General features: G+C 34.1%; 1 protein-coding gene across 1 annotated transcript; it reads right to left on the reverse strand.

Moving 5' to 3' along the window:
* Nucleotides 1-10,058: 10,058 nt before the first annotated feature.
* On the reverse strand, nt 10,059-12,870 carry LOC140770198 (scarecrow-like protein 6). The gene has a single exon (XM_073111253.1). It carries the CDS (start codon nt 12,327-12,329, stop codon nt 10,344-10,346), a length of 1,986 nt encoding a protein of 661 aa, XP_072967354.1. The 5' UTR covers nt 12,330-12,870; the 3' UTR covers nt 10,059-10,343.
* Between the last annotated feature and the right edge of the window lie 9,320 nt (nt 12,871-22,190).

Below are 22,190 nucleotides of genomic sequence, written 5' to 3' on the forward strand. Positions count from 1 at the left end.
AGAGGATTATCATGTTAAAAAATGTGACTTACTGTTAAGTCGTGTTTATTTTCCTTATTCACATTTGACTTTTGGGTTTTTAGTCTTACTCAAAAAAATTTGTATGCCAACTAGAGTCTAATTTTTATGAGTTATTTGCATAGAAAACCCACTTAGTTTCAATTTAGCGAGACAGGGTCATTACTCATCTTCTTCATCTTCTACTTCACATGTTGTTGCTAATTTTTCTTCTTCTTTTTCATCATCTTCTTCTTCTATTGTCGTTTTTGTATCTCTTAATCTTTTTATTTTTTTATACAAATCTCTAATCGCTCTTTAATTAATAAAATAAAAAAACTAACTAGAGATAGTTTAAACTATGAATTTTTGTCAAAATTTCATGCTTAAACTATGAACTTTGTACTTAACCTACAAATTCTTTATTTTGCAGTAGATATATTTCAAATCTGAAGAAACTCTGAATAAAAAAGTTCTATGAATTATTGTCAGAATTTCATATTTAAACTACGAATTTCGTACTTAAACTATGAATTATTCATTCCGTTGTAGTTATACTTTGAATCTAAAAAAACTCTAAATAGAAAAGTTCTAAATCATGATGTCATAAATTTTATCCAATTGATTTCATAATGTTTAGACTTCAAATGATTATCTTATGAATATCTTTTCAAAACTGTGTACAACTAAAATTCCGTGGTTTAAGTATGAAATTTGTACTTAAAGTATAAATTTCATACTTAAAGTATGAAATTCTAATTATACGTAATTTGGCAAAATATTTAGAAGATATGCATCTGACAAACAAAAAAATATGAAATTAATTAGATAAAATCCATGATATCATGATTTAGAACTTTTGTATTCGGAGTTTTTTCATATTTAAAATTTATCTACACTAAAACAAAGAATTTGACAAGAAATTCATAGTTTAAGTATGAAATTCTCACAATAATTCATAGTTTTTTAAGTATATATTGTAATTTACTTATAATATTAGATTAACTTTTTTATTCGGAGTTTCTTGAGATTCAAAATATATTTACAATGGAATTGAGAATTCATAGTTTAAATATAAAATTCGTAGTTTAAGTATAAAATTCTGACAAAAATTCATAGTTTAAACTATCTCTAATTTGTCTGTTATTATATTAAATAAAGAATGATTAAAGAGACTTGTATAGAAAAACTATCTCTAATTAGTCACTTTCATTGATTTTTAACAACTTTCATTTTTTTTACATTACAGAATTTATATATTTCACTATTCTAATTTACATATGAACAAATTAGAGATAGTTTAAACAAATAAAAATTCCTTAATCAATGTTTCAAAAATATAACTTAATCTTATATTACAAGTAAATTAAAATATATACTAAGAAAACTATGAATAATTATTAGACTTAAACTATGAATTTTATATTTAAACTATAAATTATTCATTCCACTATAGATATATTTCAAATCTGAAGAAACATCAAATAAAAAGGTTCTAAATTATGATGGCATAGATTTTATCCAATTGGTTTCATAATTTTTGGACTTCAAATAATTATCTTGTGGATATTTTTCAAATCTATGCACAAATAAAATTTCCTAATTTAAGTAAGAAATTTGTATCTAAAGTATAAATTTTATACTTAAACTATGAAATTCTAATACTATGTAATTTAGCAAAATATTTGAAAGATATGCATCTGACATCTAAAAAATATAAACTAATTGGATAAAATCTGTGACACTATGATCTAAAACTTTTGTATTTGGAATTTATTCATATTTAAAATTTATCTACAGTAAAACAAAGAATTTGATAAGAAATTCGTAGTTTAAGTGTGAAATTCATAGTTTTAAGTATAAAATTCAAACAATAATGCACAATTTTTTAAGTATATATTATAATTTACTTGTAATATTAGATTGAGTTATATTTTTAAAATATTGATTAAGGAGTTTTTATTTAATTTGTTTATATGTAAATTGTAACAGTGAAATATATAAATTTTGCAATGTAAAGAAAAATAACGGAAGTTGTTAAAAATCAATGAAAGTTGTTATTACATTTACGAAAGTGACTAATTAGAGATATTTTTCTTATACAAATCACTCTAATCACTCTTTAATTAATACAGTAAAAGACTAATTAGAGATAGTTTAAACTATGAATTTTTGTTATAATTTTATATTTAAACTATGAATTTCGTATTTAAATTATGAATTCTTCATTCCGCTGTAGAAATATTTCGAATCTGAATAAACCTCGAATGAAAAAGTTAATCTAATTTACAAGTAAATTACAACATATACTTAACAATTGTGAATTATTGTCAGAATTTTATACTTAAACTACGAATTTCATACTTAAACTATAAATTTTATACTTAAACTACGAATTTCATACTTAAACTACGAATTTCTTGTTAATTTTTTTATTTCACTGTAGATAAATTTTAAATTTAAAAAAACTCTAAAAATAAAAGTTTTAGATCATAATGTCATGGATTTTATTCAATTAGTTTAATATTGTTTCGATATCAAATGCATATCTTATGTATATTTTGCTCAAATTTCGCAGAATTAGAATTTTGTAGTTTAAGTATGAAATTCATATTTAAGTGCAAATTTTGTACTTAAACTACAAAATTTCAATTATGTACATTTTTGTAAAAAAATATTCATAAGATAATTTTTTGAAGTCCAAAAATTATAAAATAAATTGGATAAAATCAATGACATCATGATCTAAATTTTTTTAATCGGAGTTTCTTCGGATTCAAAATACATCTACAACAGAATGAAGAATTCATAGTTCCAATACGAAATTCATAGTTTAAGTATAAAATTCTGACAAAAATTTACAGTTTAAATTATCTGTAATTAGTCTTTTATTTTATTAAATAAAGAGCAATTAGAAATTTATATAAAAAAAGAAAATATTAAAAGATAGAAGAAGGAGCAGTAGAAGAAGAAGAAGAAGAAGAAGAAGAAGAAGAAGAATTAGTAGCAACATATGAAGTAGAAAATGAAGAAGATGAAAAAAAAAAGATGAGTGTGGGCCGTTTCTCTCTCTTTTATAGTGTCCCGTTAACATTTAATGAGGCACTAAATGACAGAAAAGGTAAAGTTGGAAGAAAAGTAAAAAAAAAAAACCTCAAGTGCAAGAGAAACTAAAATTGTCCTTGACCATGCCTCGTCAAATCGAAAACTAAGTGGATTTTTGATGCAAATAACTCAATTTTTATTATTAGAATAAAATTCAAACTTTTATTTCCTAAACTTGATGGCTTATCATTCCCTCTGTGGATCCTATCAGATTTATTATTATTTAGTATTGTTTTGATATATATAAAAAATATTGTGCTAAGAGGTTTATTGAGATTATAGTATGAATTATCTCTAGAATGTAAGGACAATACTAGTTTAGTTTTGTGTTAATACTCATCTACCCTGCTATATGCATCGTGCATGCTGTGTGGGCATGTAGAGTGCACATGGCTAACAAGTAGGTATTACACTCTATTAACTTTTCATTATAACAAGATTCATATATTTATTCTTGTGCACATTGATAATTTTTTATCACCGGTATTGAGATGAAGTTCATCACTCAATTGATCAATCTAATTTAAAAGGAGTTTGCCATGAAAGACTTAGATTCTTTATCCTATTTACTTCGGTGTCCCAGCATACCAAAATGCTACTGATTTGCATCTCAATCAAAGCAAGTATGTCCTAGATTTGGGCAAAGTGGTTAGTGCTAATCTTTGTTCCTCACCTATTGTTGCTGCTCCTAAATTGTCATAAAATGATAAAGATCCTTTATTTGATGGAAGTAAAGAGTAAAGACAAATTATGGGTGCTTCAATATTGTGCCCTAACAAGATAAGATATTGCCCATCACTATCTAAAGGATTAATAAATGGATTTGATTCAAGTTTAGTGGCTTGTCGTATCTCGATTTGGAGCAAATCCTGACTAAATATCCATGAAAGCTTTGATGGATATTTTAATTTTAATTTTTTTTAACGTTCATAGACACTGGTTATGTAGTCTAATACTTCAATTATGCAAATAAAGCATTGAATTACTCTAATTCCTATAAAATATGAATAATCTCGAGCTTATCGAAAAATAACATTCATACTACTACTACATTTGCTTCATATGTTAATCTTGTGTCATTTTTGGTAAGACCACTAAAATATTGTGCTCTAATTTTTAGCTATTAAATTCTTATAATTGAGTGTCAAAAGATATGATCTATTACTTTAAAATAAGATACTATATGTTTTTATTTCCTAATAATATTGCATCGAATTTGAATCCGATAATAAATAGATTTGCAAATCCGGTTCAAATCTGAATCTAACAAAATTAAATAGATATGGATCCAATTCTTGTACATATCCAGCCGAATCTAATTGAGTTACACCCATAAATACAGTACAATATTAGCTTAAGATGCTTCTTAAAGACTTGTAGGTCATCTCATCCCTTCTACTCCAAGAATTTAGTAATGATAATGTAAGGGAAATTTCACTTGCTTCTGATCCAAATTACCATGCTCGTACTAAGCAAAGGCTCACCATTAGACTCTCCTACCACATACCCCAATCCACCCAATTGGATCATAGGGTCAAAATTTTCTTCGTTTGAAAAGAGAACTAAAGGCCAAGAAACCGCTCCCAAAAAGAATAGGATAAGCCCTTGGGTCTCTTACTTTTTAGCATTCATGAATGCATTCTTTTGGTCATGAACTAAAGGCCAAATATATATATATATATATATATATATATATATGTAGATATGTGGGAAGGAATGAATGCGTTGGTCGTAAGCAGCCAATAAGACTCATACAATTGGTTGAATATTTTGGATTTGGGCTTCCGTAGATATCTTGAGAGAAGGAAAGAAGATTGTGGAGGCAAAGCATCTAAAAAGAGAAGCAGCATAAAGTCCTAAAAGTTGCAAAATTGGAATCCATCGATAACCTCATCTCATCTCATCTAAATCTAACTTACACTTCCTTTAGCTTCTTGCCTAATTGCACTTTTTCTGATTGCGTCACTGAGCCATTCTTTATTGGAGGACATAACTCAAAGTGTTTATATTTTATGCTCTACTTTATGAAGAATTAGAGAGTACCCTTTGCCTCGATGATCATTTGATTAGGACTTGGTTGTCCTTGGAGTTTAACCCTTTCATAAGCAATCAAATTTAGATGTTGCAATCTTTGTTTTGATGCTCACGTATGCAAAATGGTCAGTGGTAGTTGGACTGTGTGCATTGTTAAATGTAAAGGTCTCTTTTGCTCACTGTTATGTAGATCATTTAAAGGTAAACTCTTTACTCTTTATTAATTTATTCATCAAATGCATTGCTCTTGTAGGAGAAACAAACTACTCTTGCGTAGCTACCACTATGAAGTACCATAGAAACATCATGCAAACTCTATTTCCTGAATATGCCATGGAAAATGGCCAACTTCCATGAGAGTTGGAAGAATTGGCATAACCAACCTATTCAAGTAATTCAAAATGGCCGAAAGGGATGTCTACAAACAATTAGTCTGTCTCTAGTTTGCAATGCAAATGAGCTACACATTGATGTCTCTTAACAAAGAGATAGCAACAAAAGAAAGAGAATAAAAGGGTCACGAGTTTACGATGATTTCAATGATCTTGTAATGATGAATTGAACTGGTTGTCCTCGTTGCGGAAAAACCATTAAGAAGAACCATTGTGAGATAAGAAAAGCATCAGTCGAGACAAACACATCATTGTTGATGACATGTTTGATAAGAACTCATGCAGCATAAGAATTATTGGAGAGAAAGAGGAAGAAGGAAATAGAACAAGTTGGAGTTAAAGCGATATTTAGAAGTTGGAGTTAAAGTGATATTTGACTCGAATAACATATATCATTTATGAGCCTAACATTATTATTGTTATTATTATTTTACCATCAAATGTGTCTACCATGTCATCTAAATTTCTATGTTTTGATTCACATAGATAAGCACATGAAAATGGTGCGAAATAGCTCTACTAGTGATGGGTGGGTTTAATCTTCGCAACCTGAAACTTTTAACAGGCTCGAGACATTGGTCTGTATTGAATTTGCACTCCGATAACATATGAAACGATGATGGATTTACTCTCACATATTCCAACAAATAGCAAGAGAAAATAGCAGCACAGATTAAGGTGAACTCTTATCGTTTATTTCTCATCCATCTATTGAATATGTGTGAGATTAGGCTCCGTCAATTAATTCAGTTTACAGGAATAGGGATGTCAATCCCCGATTAGAAGGATGACAAATTGTTTAAGTGAGAGGGAGATTGAACTCAACTCGAGCGAGTCAAGTTGTATGAACAGAAGTAGGCTTCAACCGAAGCGAGTCAGGTGTTTGAGCTGTAGTGAATCAGTTTTTTACGTGAAGGGAGTAGGTTTGTTTGAGCAAAAGGATCCTCGACCGAAGCAAATCAATAAGGGAACTCCCCCTTTGAGGGGGAAGCAAAGTAGGGGATTAACATTTCATTTTGTTGATCCTATCAAACAACAGCAAAGTTATTAATCAAATAACTAAGTGATCACTTGCTTGAAGGCTTAAGAATTGGATGCCTTCCCTTGCTTGCAAGAGAACAACAACTTCTAAAGGTCTCTTGTGATGTGTGGCTAGGGTTTTCCTCTCTTTAACTAACCTGCATCTAATGCAAAGTATCAAATCAGCATCTTTTAAGTTAGATTTTGTTAGGCAAACTACTCCCATTAGCTTAGCAGGTTATTATGGATAACTAAAACAAAATATCGTTATGTCTGACAAGTAAAAGAGATCGTTCTAGTTCAAGGCCTGTTTGTGAAATATTCCTTACAAACAGACAAATCCATGTACAAGTAATAAGACATGGTCTTTTTGTAGGTAAACATAAGAACAAACTTGTCGATTTTTACAGATGGGTCAACCTTTTAAAGTGATATTTCCTAATAAACCAACTCCACCCAGGTATCAAAAGACACTGGTCCCTATCAATCTTCTCTTTTAATGTGCACCATTTGAAATCCAAAGGCTTCACCATCAAGAATTAATGCAGGTGATGGTCCCAGAAATCACTGTGGACGTCCCAATCCTCCCACGAGAATGTGCTGCCAGATGGTGAGTACTCAACACTGCATATGAGGGAGAGGGAGGGGGGAAATCTTGATGCCTTTCTGGCTCTCTAGCAAATTGGTTGAATTGAGAACAAAGTTCCATGTCAAAGAGGTGCAACAGTGCTATCTTTCATCCCTTAGTTTTTTTTTTCTCTTTCTTTTTCTCAGAAAGCCTAGGAATTCCAAACCAAAGAAGGTAAAAGCATTATTTTCCCCCTGTTGAGGATATAGAGAGGGGCAGCTTTACTACTACTCTGATGGAGCTCAGTGTTGATGGGTACATAGCAACTGAAGTGATTCCTCTCCTTGCTTTTGATGCCATCAAGTTGAGCCATCACATCAGCACCAGTTGCCACAAGTTATTTGTGAACATGGGGAGAGCAAGAAATTTTCCTTCTTTTTGGTTATATTTTGTACCCATTGTGAAATTGGCCACAACTGTTAGTCCCTCTCTCTCTCTCTCTCTCTCTCTCCACATGCACTGTGTTTAGAGGATCATTGAGAATATTTTTGAAAAGGAAAAAAAAATAGATTTGTTTTTCAAACTTACTAGATAAATTGGTGTTTTTCTAAAAGCTTTATTAATCTAGTTACTCCACAGAATTGGAAAATTCACCTGTTTCTCTAAGAAGTTTGAAAAATAGATCTATTTCATGGAAAAATATCTCATGTTGATGCATGATGCCCCCTTGTTATTCAACTACTTTACCACCTTATTAAGCTGTTGGCATGGGAGTTCATTAAAGATGGGTTTGAGGTAAAGCTGAGATCACAACTGTTGAAAGAAGTGGAGGAAAAGAGAATCAAAAGTAGACAAAGGTTGGATTGTCGACATTCAAGCCCATGTTGGCATGGAATATATAACTATCAACCCAAGTCCTAATACTTTAAGAGAAAATAACAATACTTCCATTCCACCTGCAACATGGCCTTGCAGTTTATATATCTAGTCCTGTGAGCTTCCTTGGATTTTAAAAGACAAACAAGTTTATCAACTGATGAGAGGGAAAGAGAGATTGAAAAAAAAAAAAAGGTATGAGGGGCCAACAAAAGGACAGAAAGCCTAAGAGAGAAAGAGATGAAATATTAAGCCTGCATGTGAGGAGGGACACAGACCATGTGATAGATCAAGAAAGTGAACACTAATATAATCCCACAGAGCATTATCAATAATATAGACTCCTGTTCTTGAGTTCTTTTGCTGCATCACAAACAAAACCCCAATTGGGAGAAAAAAGAAAAAGAAAAGGCCAACTACTGTTGAAGAGCCACCCCCTTAAAAATTTCAGCATAGCTTATGATTGAAATCAGTAGGTTTGCAGTTAGACATTCAATTCCATTTTGATCTTTTTTTTTCTATCCCATGCAAGACTTTCGAGGTCATTTCGATTAATAAAAGAGGAATATGATCAGATTCAGTGTAAGGCACACTAATTATCTTTCTAAAAAGAAATAAAATACAAGACAGTAGGATTAAACTAAGAGCAACATGATATATAATGATGAAAATCATACCTAAATCAGAACAAGATTTGGTGAATGAATCACCAAGGTGAGGAAAAGGTGGGTGCTTTTTTCTGGACATGAACAAACTTGATTTATTCATATGAACCTTTAAGGCCTTGCAATTTGGATTATTTTGGGAAAGTAACTTAACAACTTGGGAGGGTTCATTGAATTGTAGACATGCATTTGTTCAGCAAACAGCTATGAACAGAGAACACAAATTTTCAATTAAGCAAAAGATTTCGTTTTGAGTTTAAGAATAGAACTTGTGCTAATGTGCAAATATAATAAGGATCACAATTCAACTAAAACTGCAATAGAAGCAAGAAAAAGGAAAACAAACAAACAAGCACAAAGAGAGCTTGCGAAATGAGCTTTTGCTAACGCTCCTAAAGAGTCATGAAGCAGGGACATGGAAAGTGCTGCTTAATGAGTATTAGTGGACACTTTATGTTGCTTGTTCTGCTGGGCAGGAACTATTTCCAACTGCCACATTAGAATTTGTCTTAGAGAAGGAGAGTTGAAATATTTTTGAAGCCACAGGAGAAACAAAATTTAATCCCGCAAAAAATGAAGAATAAAAAAAAACTTGCCCTTACTTTCTACAGGTTTCAGTGATTCACTTTAGACTAGGTGTCATAAATGAAATGCTTTGCGTCTTGAGTACCTCTGAATTGGAACTCAAACAAGTAAAGGACTTAGCAGCACACCTAACCCTAAACTAAATGAGCCTAAAAGAATACAAGTTAGACACTTTCAGGACCACGAACACAATATCTTCAAGGATAATTTTTGATGAAAACGATAACTGCATGGGATAAAAATTCGCTCTACGAAATTGACAGACGGGGCAACAATGCAGTCAAAAGTTAACCTCTTCCAGCATTATGTCACAAGTGTTAACAAAACAAAAGGGAATCAACATAAAAGCAAAGGAATGAAGTATGATTCGAAGTTTCCATGTATTTCCACAAATAGCACCCAAAAAAGCAAAAAGCAAGTGGATAGAAAAAAGTGAAGGCATGATTTTTTTTTTAATTTTGAAGCTCAGCAACATCTCAAATGATGAATAACTAGTAGGAAAAGTCCATCTGCAAAGCAAAAGAAACAAATATAGAGCATGGAAACTAACAATACTACCTACTGCTAGGTGATTTACTCATTAGCTGATTTCTTCAACAAATCTATACACATTTCAACATCACAGGACATAATTGATATCCATGTTAGAAGGTCGATAAAAATCTAATTTTAGAGGCTGTGGTTTTAGTAATTGTCATGTGTCGCATAGTCAAAAGTATCTATCTCCAATTCCTGTCTATTGTCATAATTGTTCAAATTTATGCAATTGATAATGCCAATGTACAGAAGAAAAGTTATTCAAGATTCAGAGCAAGATTTTGGATGTCAAAAGTCTTAAGCATCTTCATTTAATTCACATTGAATTGTACATCCACGTTAATATGAAGCAAGAAATGCTTCTCCAATAACATCAAAATACCATAAACATTACTAACCCATGTCTAACATGAAAAGAGCACAAAGAAGGAACTAAAACTGTACCAGACCTCTCAGTTCAATAACTCTTCCAACAATAAGAAAACAATTGATAACCATTTGCAAATTGACTGAGAGATCAAAACTAACATGGATTTAATAACATGCCTGAGAGGAGGGAGAACCTTAGCATCTCCAGGCCGACACCGATACGAGATCCCCACGCTGCCAGCATAGGGAGAGCGAAGCATGGCGTTTTTCTACATGGAAGCCCCTGACCTGGACCCTCTTGAGCAGGCACTCAGCCTGCGTCTCAGTGAAATTACTAAACTGCACAGGCACGAACCCAACCGATGCAAAGAGCATTCTCCATGGTGGCATCTTCTCTACCACTGCCCTATGTCGCCCTAACACCGCACTTTCAATCCTCGGCTGGACTAGATACCTCTCAATCTTGCTGGTTGCATCCGCATTTGTTCCCACAGAATCGATTGAATCCAGGAGCAGCGCACAAGACTGGAAGGCATGTAGGAAGTGATGGGAGAAGGGGAGATCACTGCGATCACAGCCATGATCGACAGACACAACAATCTTAGGACACAGCTGTTTGACAAGCCGGAGGAGGCCTGGGACCAGGGGGCAAATCGCAGAACTAACCGGGAGATTGACTGCAATAGCTTGATCAACTCCGGCCGTAAGATTGAGAAGCAATGATGGGTCAAAAGGATCGAGACTGAGGACATTGAATTCGAAAGGGATGTCGAGATCGTGGGCAAATTGGGTCAGGTTCTCCCGGGTGAGGTGGAGCTCGAGGGGGTGGTGAGCCGACGGGGAAGCAAAGGCGGTGATCCTAAGCTGCGGAGAGGACTTGGACACCGCTGTGCACCGCTGCTGGGCTAGCTCTTGCATAAAGGATGACCAATGCCCACCGAAGCCGATGTCGAAATCTATGATATGGATGCAATTTGAGCCGCCAAGCTGCTCAAGCAAGGCTTGGGTGCAGGTGAAGTTGGTGAATTGGACAATGGGGGAGACCTCTGAGAAGGCCTTGTAGGCGCTGAGCTTGAGAACGACGTCGAGGGAGGAGGAGAGCGGCGGTGGTGGCGTGGAGGCGTTGGCGGCGAGGAGATGGAGAGCCTCCTTGAAGTAGAAGGCGGAGCGGAGCAGGGGTTTACCGATAGGCGAGGGAAGTTGCTGATTGAGCCGCGCCAATATCCCGTTTGCACTGACAATGTTTCCGGCCTCCGTCAATTCCGCCGCCTTGAAGAGCTGGTCCACCAATGCCTGCTGCTGTTGGTGAGCCAACACGGCCTCGTCGGCCGGCGACTTTTGTTGGATATGGAGGAAGAAGCCGGGGGAATTCGGAGGGATTTTGTAACTGGGTTCAACGGCGGCGGCAGGGGCGAGGTGGGGCTTAGGGTTGGGAGAGAAGAGGTTTGGCAATGGTGGGGCTTCTTGGTGTGGAGCCAATTGAGCTACAGACGGGAAGAAGGAAGGATTTGGAGGGATTTGATTCAAAAGGAAGCTCTGGTTCAAGAAGAGGGGCTTCTCCTCCATGACCGGTTCTTGGTAGAGAACACAGGGGTTGCTTTGTTGGATGCCAAAGTTGGGAGCTTTGAGATTAGAAGTAGTAATGGAGGAAACCATTGGAAGAGGACTAATCATCAACGACGCCGGCGGCAACGAGGAAGCTGCCCCAAATTCGCCCCCGGGGAAACCCAATTCGCCGCCGGCTACGTCGCCCATGATCCAGCGGAGAAAGGACTGATCTTGGCCCGGGTCCGCGGCCACGACGGCGGCGGTGTCGGACAGCATGGCCTCCCAGTCCTCGACGCCTCCAGCAAAATCCCCGGCGCCGGCGGAGATGGGCTGGAGCTCCGCCGCCCACTCGTCCCTCCGACCGTCCTCCGGTGCCGGAATCGCCGCCGCCGCCGCCGCCACGTTGGCGTTGTCGGAGAAGGCGGCGGAGGAAGACAGAGTGGAGGAGGAGGTGGGTGGGCTCGGGCTGCGCTTATCAAGAACAGAGGTGGGCTCCAACAAGCTTTCTTGTGATCCCTTCAGCCTCTTATTGCCGCTGCTCTTCCAAAAGATGGCTTCTTGCTCCTCCTCTCCTGCTCCTTTCAAGACTTGTAACACCCCCTTCTCCTGCAGTTTACAGGGCATCCCTCTCATCTATCTCCACCTACATACAAAACCCACCAAGCTCCCTCTCAATCTCTCTCTCTCTCTCTCTCTCTCTCTCTCTCTCTCTCTCTCTCTCTCTCTCTCTCTAATCTCACCTGGTGAAAGAAAAACCTCACCTTTTCCCCCCTTCTTCTCTTTCTAACTCTGAGATGGAATTCTAGAGGAGGAAGAAGAAAGATGTGTGGGCTTTGAGTGTTTTTGGCTTCCGGGACTTGCTTTGATCTTTCTAAGATGAGGTGATTGGTTGTTGGAGGAGAGAGAGGGGAAGAGGAGGAGAAAGAAAGAAAGAACGAAAGAAAGAAAGAAAGATCTGACCTTTGCTTGGTTTTGGCCTTGTGTGTATTTATCTGCCAACCTATAAGGTAGGTAATATCCTTGTGTGGGATTATTGCACTTCAAAGCTCACACTGCTCCTCCTCTTTCTCTCTCTCTCTCTCTCTCCTCCTCCAATAGCAACAACTTGCGAGATTTAACTCCCTCTTCCCTTCTGTTATAGTGACTGGTTTTTGGCCAGTTTTTTAGAGGTGCTGAATGAGTTGTAAGTAGTAACCCCCCACAACCCCCTCTCTCTCTCTATCTCTCTCTCTCTCTCTCTATCTCTCTCTCTCTCTCCTCTCTCTCTCTCTCTACTACAACTACGGATGCGTGCACCATAAAAAAGTAATAAAGTGCCCACTCCCCCTCCTTTCTCTCTCTAGAAGTCTGTCTCATTTTTAATATCCTTTTCTTTTTAGAAATCTTATTTCCTCCTAAGTCCAGGAGTGGATTTATCAATTATCCTAGCTGGACCTTCTGCCACCTCTCTTTTTTTTTTTTCTTTTCAAGTAAAAGGAAATTCATTAGCAACCCACAAAAACCAGCTAACCATGTCAACAGAAATCCAGAAACCCGATAATGTCGACCAAATTAGGAGACTCACACTCATCCTATACAAAAGCTAAGAAAGATTTAGCATAGAGAGCTGACCAATTGGCAATTTATTTGGCCTTTCTACAAACATGAGCAATATAAGAATCAGCAAACTTGGACCCTGGTGGCCCTCTTTTGCCCTAACTTCAATCTACATGCCCTTTTTTACATCATTATTTTTTTCTATTATTATTCTCTACAGTAAAACAGTTTTCTAAAACTCTAACCACTCCCACAAGCACTAGAGTTTTTACTAAAGTGGCCCCCACAAATTTATTTATCCAAATAGCCCACCTCTTAAAAGTTATTATCAAAAATAGTGATTTTTTTGTCGTGTTAACTATCACCCTGTAAACCTAAATGAAAACAGACCACTGAAGCAGAAATTTAAAAATTCGGTATCTTAATATTAAATATATCAGCATTTTCATGAGCCGTAAACCTTTAAAAGGTTCACCGTTTTATTCTAAATTTAAAACATTGAATAAACTAGAGATAAAATAGAGACAAATCAAATATTTCCTTTCCACTTTTTTGGTATATTCTCAAATTTACATTTTATATTTAAATTATGCTGACCTCGTATCATTCAACTCAGATCAAAATTGACCCCTCTGGATAATTAGTTTGCAAGGTGAACTATTTTAGCAAATAAATTCAGGAGGAGTCTTAGTTTGGTCAAAAGCTTAGCCCAGCTGCACTGCTTAAGAAAAAGGGTCATCATTATCAGTTCATTACCTATTTAATGGGATGACAAAAATGCCCTTGGGATACGTTTTCGCATTCCATTGAGAGAGGAAACTTTATGGTCATTCGCTGGTCCCGCTTTTGCCACTGCTTTTGAAATTAAAAGCTTTCGGTATCTCGAGCAATACCGTAGGAAGCCAAAATACCGAGTTTGCCCTCGGAAGCGAGTCCCTTTCTGAGTTCGCCACTTCGCTATAATTAACTTTTGGAATTTTTACATAATTACCATTAAGGTTTTTTAAAATGTCGCAATTACCACCTTAATCCCCGTACTCTTTTGAAAAAAATATCACTTTGATTGGTAAATTTAATTAATCGTAATTAAAATTAAAATTAGATTCAAAAGAAGAATATTTTTCATTCATATAAATTGTTTAAAAAGTCATTAATATTAGACTCAATATTATATTATAAGGAAAAATATCTTTCTTCCATGCAAGACAAACCACTTTACTTCAACGAGAAGGGTAGTTGCATTAGTTAAATATGTTTCTAATTTTAACAATAATCTGTTAAAAATATTTAGTTAAAAATAATTATAATGATATTTTTTTAAAAATTTAGTAGAAATTATGATATTTTTAAATTTTGATAGCAGTTATGTAAAAGAACCCTTAATCTTTATAAAAAATTATAAAGAAGACATTATATTTGGAGATTTAATCTTTACATTCTTTAAATTATCATATTTTTCGAGAAACAGTTGTGTTGTTTCAAAAATAACATAAATTATTTAAAATAATTTAAAAGATAGCTAATATTTTATATACGGGGAAGAATATTCTTTTATGCAAGAAAAAAATTGTTAATAAAATATTTTACTTTTTAAAACTCAAGAAAGAAAGCTATTTTAATTATTACATATATCAATTTTAATTTTAATTTTAACAAAAATCTACTAAAAGTAAATTAGTTATCAACGATCCATAATGACAAGTACGAACGATAATTATGATAGTTTAAAATTTTTAGTGGCAATTATGTAAAAAGAAACATGATAAGTAGAGCATCTCTGATATTATTACTATATTATATTTGCTAAATAATACCAAGTGGCACTACCATTTGATAGACACGTATACTGTAGCCCAGGCGTCATTCTAATCATAGAAACAAATGCAATCAGGGGGGCATGCGAGGTTTCGATAGAACTTAATCTTTCATTAAATACTAACAACGTTCATGGTTACACTGCTCATGGTATAGATTGGAGTTTTTGGCTAATGAATTATAAAATTATTTACATGACTAAATGATTTGTAATTTATATAAATACCACGTAAGATAATTTATACATATATACAAAAGAAATAATATAATTCTTTTTTTAATGAGAGATTATGGAGCATCACAATATTAGTATGGAGGTTTTGGTAATTTCAAGTATGATGAGAGACACGGTTGCCTTCCCAGTTGCCACTAAGACATAGGTGAGGGCGGTGTACCAATCAGACGGTCCTGATGGAGGGGGACCAATCTAGGCGATAAGAACGCCTCCGATCGCTTCCTCGTTGACTGCTCATCCTCCGTGCTCCGTGCTCCGTGCTCCGTGTGAGCTCTTCGATCGAGGCCGTCCATTCCTTGGGCCCCACCATATCAGCGGAGGCAACCAATGGGATTCGTTATAGAGAGGGACAGGTCATCTCGTTGTGACGGCTCGTAGCCTGGTACATTCTTTCTCGGCCTTATCCATAGCAAACGAACGGCCGTGATCGTCAGCGAAGCTGTAGAGGATCTAATGTAATGCAGCGTGCAGGGAATGCTACATTCGTGTTAATATATTATACAAATACCACCATATATTTTGACTATATTACAAATAAGCACAAAGTCGGCAAAATAGTAAAATCGCATCCATATATATATATTTATATTTATATATAATTTGAAATGGGAGAATATATTGTAATTTTATCTATAAAACAAAACTGAGGATGCACTGCAACTGATTGGACAAGTGCATGCAGGTACTACTGCTGCTGAAAGAAGACATGGTAAATCTCATATTTACCAAATCGCCACTCATTATTAAAAACAATTGGTTAACTTTTAGGACCAATATTAATAAATAAATAAATATATATATAGATAGATATAGATATAGATATATCCAACCTAAGATGATTTATTTGTGACTAATTTGTATGTTAGTAGAAGTAGTCACTGGGGGAATGCATGCATGCATGCATGCATGTAGGTGGAGGATTGGGCAGACCAATTGGGTCCAATTGCAAGGAATGGGACAGAGAATTGGATAGTAGTGCGACGTGACCGATGAGTCTTGTCATGGCTCGGAGGGGGTTGTCTCGAGCCCAACCGTGTGGTTGCGTTGCATGTCGATCGAGTTGATGGGTCTAATCCCTAGCGTTCCGGAGTGGAGTTTTCAAGGAGGCTTTGTCTTCTTGCTTCCTTCTGTGATTCTGGTTTTTTACTCAACCATCCTCCTTGTTGGATAAGTTATTATGTTTCATTACTCTCATACTACATTCATTATATTAATGTGGATTATTAAACGTTACATACACTTAGCTTTTTGCCACGTAGACTTCCTGATCTAAAAGGAATTCTTAATTAAGTGATTAGATAACTCAAATAATTAAGTGTAATTATCACTCCGTGCAGTGTGATATATAGTGTCATGAGGTTAAAAAAATTAATATTATCAGTCCTAATCATTTATTTTCCCTGGTAGCTTCACAGATTCTATTTTCGAAAATGTCAAAATTGCCCTTACACCTAGTGGAAAATATTAAAATATCTTAAAATATTTTTGAAAACATCAACCTCCTCTCTCCTTGCCCCCCCTAATTGTGTTAGTCATTTCTTGCTCCCCTCGATTGGTGGAAAATATTAGAACCCTGGGTGCCACACATACTATTATTTATTATTTTTATTCATCATGAGTAATAGTTGTTAAATAATAAATTTGAAAGAAAGGTCCTCAAATATCTGAGTCATTTGCATGGAAAATATAACTACTGATTGTTAGTTTTACAGTGTTAACCCATTTAGTCCTTGTTTAACTTTATAGAACAACCCAGCCAATTTTATTATATATTAAATCCATTAATAGTACATGTGGGGTTCTTATGAAAAATATTTTAATTTTTCCATATAAACAACCCAAAATTTATAGCAAAATTTTTAATTCAAGAAAAAGTACAAGACAAAAGGCTTACTAAATCTATTGTTTATTTTTTCCCAAATTAAAAGGCAAAGCCTGGTTATGAATTAATAGGAAGAATTTGTAATATTATAAATTATAAATGGAGAAGGAGGAGAATGAGATGCTACAAAAGGAAAGGTAAAAGAACTACATTTTCTTCGGAAGCTAGTATTATGATCCGACCATATGGATTAAGTCGAGTTAAGTCGAATCGAGTCAACTTAGTTAGTTAGTTTTATCTTATTGTTTTAAATTTCACATAAATTAAAAATCCGCATGTGGATCTAATCCGTTAGGACTCTATTCTTATAAATAGGAGTAATCATGTGTTGATTAGGGGGTCTTAGAAGGAAGATTAAGTAAAGTTATTTTATTATCTCATTTTTATCTTTTACCGTAAACGTTAGATCATCTTTATTTTTCTAAAAGTAGATCATAACCGTAGAAGCATTCCGATCTTCTAAACTATAGCATCTTCCTCCACCAGCAACCAGCCTACCTTATGGCGGTCCACCACCACCCTTGGCCGTCCGTCATCTTTCGATGACCGCCGCAATGTCGGTTATTTACTATTTTGCCTTATTTGACATGCTCCACTATTTTTATTAATATCTTCTCTCATCTTGACGTCGGATTCTCGTGAAACCAAAACCATTGGAACTCTAACTCACGAGACTACCACCACATAAAATATTATAATTTCTAATCTGAATATAAGAAAATTATGATATTTATTATGATGATAGCCTCGTGAATTATGGTTCCAATGGTTTTAGTTTTATGAGAATCCAACGTCAGGATGAAGAGATATTAATAAAAGAGTGGAGCAAGGTCAAATAGGGTAAAACGATAAATAACTGACGTTGTGGCGGTCATCGGAGTATAGCGGAAGACTATAAGATAGGTGGCTGCTGGTGGAGGAAGATGGCCAGGGTTTAGAAGATCAGAATATTTCTATAGTTATGATCTACTCTTAGAAAGATAAGGATGACCTAATGGCTATGGTAAAAGATAATGACAAGATAATGAAGTAATTTAACTTAATCTTCATTCCACAACCCCCTAATCATCACATGACTATCATATTTATATGAGTAGAGTTATAGTAGATTGGATCCACATATGCATTTTCGATATATTCGAAATTCAAAACAATAAGATAAAACTAACTAACTAACTAACTTGACTCAACTCAACTTAACCTATGTGGTCAGATCGTAATAGCCAGCTAATTCTAAGAAGCCATCAAGAATAAGAGTCTTAAAGTTGAAGATTATGTTAGTGTGCTCGTACTAGAATTTTCATCAAATTGACAGAAAAAATAAAACCTTCTAGGGTGGGTGGGTGTAGAAAAATCCAACTTGTCTAACCAACAATTGTTTATCCGGAGAGGTGATTCGAAGCTTAGGATAGAAGTCGTTGATAATCCTCTTGGAATAAAAGAATTGGAAGAAATATGCTTTACAGATTCAATTTCCCCACCACAAATAGCACAAGAGAGAGGCCCCATATATCTTAGTTTAGCAAGGTTAGATTTAGTGGAGCTTGTACTAATAGATAGAAATTTTGAGCTTGGACAGACCTTACTAAACCTATAAAAATGTATTCTCTAAAAGGAAATTTATAGGCATGATGCAACCCGCCATGTTGTGATCAGTCTCGTTCCCATCCCTAAATGAGTAGGGATCAGGCAGAACACTGGTGGCACAACACATCCCTAGCAACCAGCCGTAAGGCCCCACTACCACTACCACAACCGCCTTAATCCTCTTACCACTTCCTCTCTCTTTCTATTCTCCAAGTACTCCCTCTAGTTCTCCTACATTATCGACGACCCTACCACCTTAGACTATTGTCAGGAAGTCCCATTTGAGGCTCTTAGTGAGCTTTTTCCTCCTCTATTTTCTCTTTTTTTTTTCTTTTCTTTTCTCTTTCTCTCACTAAAACTTGGGTTTGCAGGAATTAAACCGCTAAAGATAGGCCGACCACTAGCTGGTCAACAACAGCTGGAACCCTCACCACTGGGCCAGCTCCCTATGTGTTCCCTTCCCTTTTTTCTTCTCCTTTTCTTCTTCTTTCTTCTTTTGGCTGCAACGTTGCTAAGCTTGGTCGAACACCGAACACTATAGCAATGGAAGTTTTCTATTTATTTCTTTAGTTAATGTAAATTAGACTATTTAGATGATTGATTATTTGAAGAATATATACTCACAAACATAATGCTTAGCTACGTATAATTAGTACAATTATTAATTAATTATAATTATGAACATTTCAACATAAATTTATCTATTACCTATATTTTAAGAATATATGCCTGTAGAAGTTGAATGTGTGCTTTGGTGATATTGGATCTTAATTAAGAATGTGCAGACTCATATTCCATTTATGACTAATATGTGGTATCAATGATGTCATGCAATACTTTTGATGATACCATACAGTTAAATTAGTTCCCTATATGTGGTGAATTTTATTTGAAAGATGAACTCAAATATTCAATTAAAATTCTTGAGGAATTGTCAGATTATGAGACTTATTTATCATAAGTTAAAAATTCTCACATGATGTTTTTAGGCATAGATGTTATTAAGCCGAGATAATATGGATATAGACATGTTAGTTGTTCTTGTGATACTAATTAGAGAGGTACTTAAATATAATTATTCATAGAGCATAGAATAGATATAACCCCTTATTTTGGCAAAAGGATTGTTTATATGTTGGATTAATTGCTTAATATATAGGATAGCAATGAAGGGAATATGAAATGCTCTAGGTTTAAAGTAGTATATTACATACTATTAGATGATATAAGTTTTGCTTAGCATGGAAAAATGTGATGCATATAAAGTATCTATAATCAGCATTCACATAACAATAAGTTTATATCTTAAGTTATTGAGCAAGTCTTTTTAGAATAATAATGTTGATCCTAATAATTTTAATAATTTATAGGTTAGCCCTTGAGTTTTAAGGCAAAAATGTCTAATTGGGTGGTAAAGATTATATGTGATAATTGCACTATATTCTATGAAAACTTGATCTGTCACTGTGGCATGATATTTACATAGAAATTCTTATGTAATTTGGGAGTTAGGTGTGCACTAAATAAGTTGGGTGCTCACCAATGCTAATGAATCAAAGCCTAAAGCTAGGTCAAACATGATATTTTCTTTTGGGATTCTCCCAAATAAAAAGCGTTCTAATATAGTTATAAAAAGATACTAGAGGTCAAATTAACATAGAAAACTCTAGAGAGATCAAAATTTAAGAGTTTTAGAGTTCTACTTTCCTCAAAAATATTTACTTTCTACATAACTTGAGGAGAGTTTTCTTATATCGGTTGCTTGGGAGTTAGACTCGAGTTTGAATTTTAGAGTTAGAGTAGTATTTGGACTTCTATCTCTTACTTTATTTTAGTTTTAAGAGTTCAAATCTTATTCGATTTTCTAAATTCAGTTTTCTAAATCAATTCGGATTTATTTATTTAATAGTTTGACTTGGTTTTAACTTTATCTTATTTTTCGAGTCAGTCTAGATTTCTATATCTCTCCCAAACTTTTAGCATGTTGTTATATTTAAAATTGCCATGACTTGATCATGTATCATGCATCATATATTGTTATATTTGATAATGTTATAGCATGATTATATCGGTTGCATAAGTTATATACATTATTAGTGATATATTTACATACTCATTCATGACATTATACTTATTATATATATTATAGAGAATATATATATCTAGTTCATGATTTACTTTCTAGTTGATAGTTATTTGGTAGTAAAGTCAATTCACTGAGTCTTTTGGCTCATGATCCTTTTTGTTTTTTTAATCCTTGAATATGCGGTATATAATAGAATATCAAAGGATCATTAAGAAACATCTTAAAGAAGAGATGTGAGCTAGGAGTTGGGTGATGGTTATATAGGGTTTGAGTTGTTCTTATATTGTATCTTTGTATCTCACTATATTAGATTATAAATTGTATAATGAGACATATTGTATAGATTTGACTATATTTTTGTTCATGTATTAGTTGTAAACTTGATGGTTTATTGCGATATATGTAAATCCTTCCAAATTATTATGAATTTAGATATTTATATGCTAAAAGTTATTTGGATTATAATATGATTTACATTTGGAATAAATTATCTTAAGAATATGTGTACTTTTGTGTGACTGACTAATCCATCTTGTCACATGTATCGTGTGTGGCATGTGAGCTTCTGGCTCACTTGCACGAGTTTATAAAAATATGTTGTTATATTAATGCAAATGCCAACGTTAATCAAAATATTTAATCGTCCAACTATTTTATATTATTTCATGCTCAAAATGTTGATATTTCTCAAAAACTCTCAAGACAACTAACGGTTCACTTAATTACTACTCTTCCACAAAGAAAGAATACCTAAGAAATCAAGCTCACCTATTGTTATGTTATACATACTTTTTTTTTATAATGAAAGCTCATTCTGTAATCTTTGTAAAAATATTTTTGCCTATTGATATGTTATGATCCTTTATAATTTAAGGGGTATTCACTTATGGAATAAGTTTTATACTAGTATATCTATGCTCATTTGTTATAGTTGCATAAGAGAGGTTATACCAATAAGAATTATTATAATGTTTGTTTGTAAACTATTCTTTATAGTGTATAATAATTATATTTGATGTGATATAAAGTTAAAATAATAGTTTAGTAAATAGCTAAAATACTATTTATAATGAATGGATAAAGATAGAAGAGAAAAAAGAAAGATGAAAGAAAGAGAAAGAAAGAGTGATTAAAATAATAATTAATTAAAGGGATGCATTTTTAATAGAAAAATAATAATTAGTAAATATTAAAATATTGGATGAAAGAGGAGAGGAGAGACAAGTATAAAAAGGCTCATACTTTGATGTTTTTTATTCTACTAGCGAAACGATTATGTGTCTTTATCATTAGAGTGTGTGAGATAGGGATTAATAGTTAAATGAGGTAAAGATTTGTTTTAGTGTATCATAA

The sequence above is a fragment of the Typha angustifolia genome, chromosome 11 (assembly GCF_048772165.1).
Source record: "Typha angustifolia cultivar Huaian chromosome 11, ASM4877216v1, whole genome shotgun sequence".
NCBI classification, from domain to species: domain Eukaryota; kingdom Viridiplantae; phylum Streptophyta; class Magnoliopsida; order Poales; family Typhaceae; genus Typha; species Typha angustifolia.

Bases quoted from the DNA above. Each gene is read 5' to 3' on its own strand.
- LOC140770198 (XM_073111253.1), bottom strand. From the start codon at position 12,329: ATGAGAGGGATGCCCTGTAAACTGCAGGAGAAGGGGGTGTTACAAGTC.